Source organism: Eimeria acervulina, genomic scaffold (assembly GCF_000499425.1).
Source record: "Eimeria acervulina Houghton genomic scaffold, Eah_scaff2, whole genome shotgun sequence".
NCBI lineage: Eukaryota > Apicomplexa > Conoidasida > Eucoccidiorida > Eimeriidae > Eimeria > Eimeria acervulina.
This window is the reverse complement of record NW_013550064.1, coordinates 135,655-142,689: the sequence shown is the minus strand read 5'-3', so window position 1 is coordinate 142,689 and position 7,035 is coordinate 135,655. Positions and strand designations below refer to the sequence as shown.

Below are 7,035 nucleotides of genomic sequence, written 5' to 3'. Positions count from 1 at the left end.
CTACTGTTATATTGACACTGCCATGGGTAGCTCAAGCATGAGCTCCTCCCTTGCACAGAAACTGTAGACGTAGGATGCCTAGGAGATGCAACACATATAGTCCAGGCCTCGTCTACCCCCATCCAAGAACACCGTCTATTATGATGCCCGTCTCCCGTCGTTAAGCTTCGCAAAAGTCGTAGCCTCCTCAATATCTAACAGGTAACAGGATGACAATTCAGTGCGAACGAAGAGGGTAGTGTTTGACTCGCTGGGTGTGGGGAGAGTGCAGAGTGCGTCAGCGGACGCATTAGTGATGCCTGTGGTGAATTGTCAGTAGAAACAAGACCTTAATTGCCATGCGTGCAGCCATGCTCGTTGGATTGGTTCCTGTACCATGCTCTTCACCGTGTCAGTACGTGTACTTCAATTCCCATGCGGGAGGCGAAGTAAGGGCGAACCATGTGTTTAGCAACTGCTCAGAGTGTTAGCACTGACAGAGGGAAGCTCGCCGGTGTTGCACGTATGAGTCGGGCAACAATAGTTACAACAAGGAGCACTGCAGCGTGAGGTATTCCCTTGTTCAACCAGACGCTTGAGGTGCTCTGCCCATGACACCTGAGGACAAGAAGGAAGTGGAGAAATCAGTTAGGCTTCAATAAGTCCTTGCTAAGGTTTGGCAGGCTTTTTATAATCGATTTGAGTGCAGGCGAAAGCCGTACAGAAGGTTTGTTTGGCCGTTCACCAGTAAGATTTCTTCTTGCCGCCAGTTCGGCTCACCTTTGTTCCAGTCCTTTGCCATCCCATCGTCTGAGAAGACGCGGGAACCCACGTGAAGTCACCAACGAAATCACTTGTAACAATGCGTTGTCTGTAGAGGCCCAAGTCGCTTAGGAAGGGCTGCAGAAGGCCTAGAAGGCCTACTGGGTTCGGTTCCTTAATGGCAGTGAGGCCCAGACTCTCACATACCCTGGGCCCCAAACCGAATTTAGCTTTCACTTTGAGGCGCGCTTATGATGGAAGCTTTTTGTACTTGTCTGTGAAGACGTATTGCGTTGGCCGCCTAATTGACCGGAAAACTCTAGTTATCGGATTCTCAGAAGCTCTGCGTCATGCATTTCCAGTGTGTAGATGTCCTCCACGGATAACAATGCAATGTACCACTTGTTAGCCCGAGCAGAAACTGGATTAAGAGAATAAAGGCTGCACATTGATTGAACTCCACATTGAAGCTGCATAAATGATTGGCTTCGCATTTATTAGGTGAGCAGAAGGTTGATAATATGAGAAAATCATTGTATTGCGTTTTCGGCCACTGGGCTTATGCACCTTCAGAGTATTTACCTCCGTTAATTTGCACACCTCCCACTACTAGAAGTATTGTGTTTGTTTTCTTTCTTCAACAGGCTACAAGTTTGCACTGCGAAAGCTTCTTCCAAAAAAAAGTCTTGCGTCTCCCTTAAAGCTCATGCACAGGAAAATCAGATTAGTCATGTAGTTTTGTCCATGACTCAATCCGACATAGAGAGGGCTCGGCCGGATGCACACTATATTTATTCAGGAGCTGTTCTGGCTGGTTGACTATTTGCGCCTATTGTGTGGTTCTGGAGGCGCATCTCCGGCAGCGTAGGGAGTACTGAGGAAAATTGATGCGACAGTAGGGGGTGCTGCTGTTGCCCTCTCGTACGCAATCCCTGGAGCAACGGAACCATTTGGTGTTGTTGTGGCTGTTCCACCGCATCAGCAGCTGATGTGGGATCTGCATTTGACGCTGGTGACGCCATGGGTCGTAGCAGATGCTCCTGCGCCGCCAGCTGTTGCTGGGAGTTCTCAACGAGCTGCTGCTGGGTGATGTGCAAGAAATGGGGTTGCGGAAACTGGAATTGGTGCCGGTGTCCGTCCGGATGAGTGCTAGGTTGTGAAATCAAGTGTTGCGCTGCCATCACATGCTGCTGGTGTAGCAGGAGATGCTCGGGAAAAGTATCATGAGAACGGTTGGTCCTGGATGCATCTCGCTCAGTGTCTATACAAAGATTTCGTTGTCTTTTGAACCCTATAGAAGAACCGCTATTGGACCGACATGACATTATGGTTCCTCGTTGGAACTTCAGCCGCAGAGACTCCTCTACAGCCTGCATTGCCTCGGGGTCGGCCTCCTCAGGGCACATGTTTGGAACCATGGCCAAAACGTCCTGTTCAGCTGGACAATAAGTGAAAAGACGCAAACTTTGTAACATTGATCATTTGAAGCTGGCAATACTGTCCACTTCATTTTGGATGCCGAGAAGTTCGCAAGCACATTTCTCACACAAGGAGTGCACGAAAAACGGAACACGGAGGACGGAAAGCTAAGGCATATGCGGGCAGGAGAACAACAGAGGAGAGGCTTATTTGTACAGTGAGGTTGAGATAGGCATGCAAGAAACAGCTTGAATAAGTTTCTGTGCTTGTACCTTTGAGTTCACTTGCAAGCGCCTCTGGAGACAGCGCTGCTCTCCACATCTCAATCTTCTCGATAGCGCACAGCCTGCTTTTTACGAACCCGTGTTTCTTAACTAGGAATCTCCGGGCCTCTCCTCGCATTTGAGCTACCCAGGCAAAATTTGCAGCCTCAAAACGAACACCGTGGACGTATGGTAGTTCCATCGCTCTGCGGCTTAGGCGCGCGACACGGCTAGCTGAAAAGTCCTACAGAAATAGAGTCAAAGAAGGAACTACCGGTTTTTTCGCCGAACGTTGCAAAGTACGCATGCACCGAATGAAGCACAACTCTACGAAACGGAGAAAGAAGACTGGAGCTACACAAGGACAAGCATCGCATCGCAGAACCAGGGGACAAAAGTAATTTTCATAGGAACAGCTGTGGGATAATTGCAGGATTTATCCAAGAAGCACGCCACAAACAGCTTGCATTACAAGGATCAGCAACGAATTTGCTTACGCTCTTGGGAAGAATAAACTCCTGGTTGGTGCTTTTTGCCAAATTGAAAGCTCCTCCTGGAGGCCCAGCAAGCCCTATAGTAACTTGGGGAATTGGTGTAACAGCGCTGCCTGGTTTTTTGCTGGCATCCTTAGAACCTCGCGATCCACCTCTTGTGGCGTCTTCTTTTGCCTCACCGCCCTTCCCTTTGCCGCCCCGGTCAGATGCACGCTTGGAGGAGCACTGCCGGCGGCCTGTGGTAAAAGCATAAGCAAAATTGTGAGACAATTTGTGGACCACAACAGTGATATTTTGCATGCCTCCGAGAAGTTGCCCCTTAAAATAGATGGGCGAGTTTAGTTAGGTAAAGCCATTTAGGACGACTTGACTGCAAGACTGCGAGGTTAACGTACAGTGCGTTGCATATTGTTGAGCAGTCTTTTTCGCCCCCTCAAAGCCTAACGCTGCTACGGAAAACGCTCTGCTTTGCTGTAGCAAACCTCGTGCACAGCAAACCACCCAGGCTCCCATCTGCGGGGAGAAGGTCACCTGCACATTGCCTCTTTGCACCCTTCCCTGGCCAAGCCCATCTGCCGATATGACTAGCCCTAACTCTGCTGGGCTTGTGGGGCATCCGCTAGAGGAGCCTCGAATACTATGCGCCGTCTTCATGTATGGTAAGGCATTGTCAGGGTTCTGGCAATGCCCGTTACTAAAAAATACATAAGGGGATACGGGAACTCCCATCGGTTGGTTGCTTGCCGCACTAGTTGTACCGTCCCGAATCCACTCTAGCGGCCCAGGAGAAAGTGCTAGACTAGCTGCTCCTCCATCCAAAAGTGCGCCTACCCCGCAGCTGCCGTTTGCAGCAAGGGATGCCCCACTAGGCGTGTCTGTACTATGTTGAATCGCTCCTCCCCCGGAACTTCCAGACAAGGAAAGGGTATTACCCAGACCCAGTGACGTTCCTCCAATCAGACTTTGCAGTCTTATGCCAATGGCGGTTCCCGACAGGTGGGACCATCTAAACCCTCCAGCTGGTGGTGCTACTGCCCCTGCTGTGCCACCACAATCAGAACTCCACGGCAGCGGCAGCTTGTCCTTGCACGGAGGAAGCCCTGATGCACCGCCAGGAGGGTCGTTTGTTGCTGCAGCAACAAATGTAGTAGGGACTGGGGACGGGACTGGACAGTATGCCACTGCGGCAGGTGTACCTATGGTAGCTCCGTTGGTGCTGGTGTTTGGAGGTCCGTCCACGGTGAATGCGTCCACTGAAGACGAGGGAAATTCTGCGTTTCTTACTCCCGTTGACTCGGGGCCCATTTCACATTCTCCTGTGGGAAAAAAATACACAGAGATGTCTCAATTTCGGCATTCATGGTTAAACCAAAAACGGTATCCAAGGTTTTGAGTCGTTCTTACCTGTGGGACCAGCATCGCTACTTGGTGCCTTCTCCCCAGAGATGTTGGCAGTGGCTATAGATGGGGCGTCAACATCGACCTGCAAACTGGGCGATGAGGAAAATGATGAAAGAAAGGATAAGTTAGTACTGCTAAACGGCATCGACGGGCGGGAGGCTTCAGATGTCGTGTTGTGCAGGCAAGCGTCCGCTGATGAGGTCGCTGTTTCCGCACAGCTGTTCAAGGAAGTTACATCGTCGTCCGCATCAGGTCCTCCAACAGCGGACGACTGTACGAGTGGAGGAGAACGGTGGGTGATTTGTTTTACTTGACGATATCGGTTTGGTCGTTGCTGATGACTGTTCCGGAGCAGCAACAGCTGAAGCCTGACGTGCTGCACAGTGGCTGGCTCCTGTCTAGAGACCTCAGAAAGGGATAGAGACAAGAAAGAAGAAAAAATCTGGAGGTATTCACTGAGTTCACTCAAGGAGCAGGCATCCAGGTGCTCCTCGTGGAAATATCGTTGCCCTTCCCAACTCTCTGAAGCTCCATCAACACTGCCCAAAGGTGACAACGTTGAGTCTCTCGAGCTGCCAACAAGTTGCATCGTTGCTGTAACTCTGTTCGCTATGCCTGAGAGAGCACTGGCCTCAGATGAGTCGTCCTGAGACTCCGTCCCTCCGTCCTGCGGGGATGGATGGCGCAGTTGAGGGTTAACTGCTGGCGACCTTACTTTATTACCTTCTTCGGAGGCTGCCATTAACGATCCGTCCTGAGCCTTATACTTCAAGGTTGATGGAAGTTCTGGCATTTCCACAGGGGGGGAGCACTGTGCGTATTCAGCTTGGCTCCCGTTGATGAGCCCCTTTAGAGAGCATGAAGCAGTGGTATGTTCCTCATTGAGGCTTACTGAAACGCCGGATCCGCCACCCGTTTCACGGCCATACAATAAAGGATCTTGCTCCTTTTGAAGGTTAGATTCTTCTTGCACAGCAGAATTGCTAGCTTGCGTCCTTCCATGTTGCTTATTATACATAATGCGGATTAGTGACCGAAGGTGCCTACGCAGGGCTGTGAGAATTACAGCCATGTTTCCACTCGGTCGTGCGCCCACTGTAGGTACTAAATGAGGCCTCAGGCACACTGCTTGCTGCTGCTGTTGTTTGGAATGCTGAGGCAACGCACTGAGGCCACTAGTATTTCCTCCCGAAGAAAAAGCAGAAGGAATAAGTGAGCTGCCTCCGAGGCCTGAAAAGCGGTGACCCACAGCTCCCGGAAGGGCAGATGAAGCAACAGCTGCACTGCCTGGGAGGAGAGGGGTATGACTATTCGTTCCGAGAAAAACTGAGGAAAAAAAGCATCCGACACTTCCTATAGAAGGCATCCGAGTTTCTCCTCCAGTAGAGACCACCGGTAGCCTTGGTGCGCTGCATGCCCAGGAGCGGCCCCCTGAAGTTCCCACACCCATACTCCCAGAGGTGCCCACAGGAGCTGCATACGGTAGGACTGGTGTTGTAGACAAGATGTTTGGGGAAGAGCTACAGGAAGGGGAAGTCTCAGTAGCAGTAACCGGTGGAGGGCATTGGGGTCCTCCGTTGGCGGCAGTGGAGGAGATTTTTAGCTTCTGAGGAAGCGTTGCATTGTCGTCTACCAGGCGGGAGCTTTCAGAAAGCCCGTCGGCAGTCGAGCTGGAGTCTTGGCACACCAACAGTCCCTCATTCTGCGCACCGAGCGGGAGAGCCAGTTCCCGCTTAGGCTTGACAATTCTCACAAGCGGAAAGCAATTCGTGCTGCTGCCCGTGTCACAATTGTTGTTGCCGTCAGTCGTTGTTTCAGCTGGAACAGGTATTACAGTTCCTTCAGTATATTCCTCTTCGGCATCACTCTCTGCCTTCTCCGTTTGGAGTACGTCTTCTTCCCCAGATCCCAACCGAATGGGGCCTTGAAGAAGTAGCGAGTCGTCCGAGGAACCTATAAAGTGTGATTCCTCGCAGTCTATTGTTGTGGGGCCCTCAACTGAGTGCCTCCAGTGAGGAGGAGAGGTGGTAGAGCCCCACATAGAAAAAACAATGGACAGCAAATGATTCGTTCCGGCTGCATACGCACAACGATACAGAGTCGCAGTTCGAAGAATTAGCAGGAAGTGCCGAGGAAAGTATAGGACTTTTTAGGCTGAAAATTCTTGTTGCCCCATCTCGGCCAGCCTCAAGCCATGAGCTGGCTCTGTACTTAAAGGAGTCGTCTGTCAGGCTGACCCTTACTCACCATCCAAAGCCACCGATGCTAGTCGACGAAGGGAAAAAGGTTACTAACGTTCCTCTCGGCGACGTTACAAGCCGAAGGAAGAGTCTGGAAAAACATCTCTCTTTGTATGTAAGCCGCAGAGGAACGAGCAAAGAAAGCGACAGGCTCTTCCACTTAGCCGAATGAAGGTAGAGCGAGTTCGGGCAGCACAGATCTCCAGCGTTGCTAAGGAGTGGCGTCAGCGATAAATAAAAGGTTATAGGGCTTGCAGTAAACTGTTATTCTTGGAAGAACTATCTACATGGTGGTCAGGTTCACAAAACACCTGGTGAGTTCGAATACGGAGGGCTTCTCGGCTGGAAGCTGAGGCAAGAACGAGAGAAGTGAAGTACGGCCTCAGGTGAACTCTCTTATTTGGTGATGCCTAGATTCACAGCTAGCAGTTCCACCGGGCACTGTTTGGTGACTTGAGGGGTGCAACGACGAGGACC

The 7,035-nt window shown here is 51.0% G+C and overlaps 1 protein-coding gene across 1 annotated transcript; it reads right to left on the bottom strand.

Annotated features, from left to right (window-relative positions):
* Nucleotides 1-1,532: 1,532 nt before the first annotated feature.
* EAH_00000670 (hypothetical protein, conserved) lies at nucleotides 1,533-6,359 on the bottom strand (the record flags this gene model as incomplete). The annotated part of the gene is made up of 5 exons (XM_013396711.1): nucleotides 1,533-2,179; nucleotides 2,433-2,667; nucleotides 2,921-3,153; nucleotides 3,313-4,233; nucleotides 4,322-6,359. The coding sequence occupies 5 exons, from the start codon at nucleotides 6,357-6,359 to the stop codon at nucleotides 1,533-1,535; spliced, it is 4,074 nt and encodes a 1,357-aa protein (XP_013252165.1).
* Between the last annotated feature and the right edge of the window lie 676 nt (nucleotides 6,360-7,035).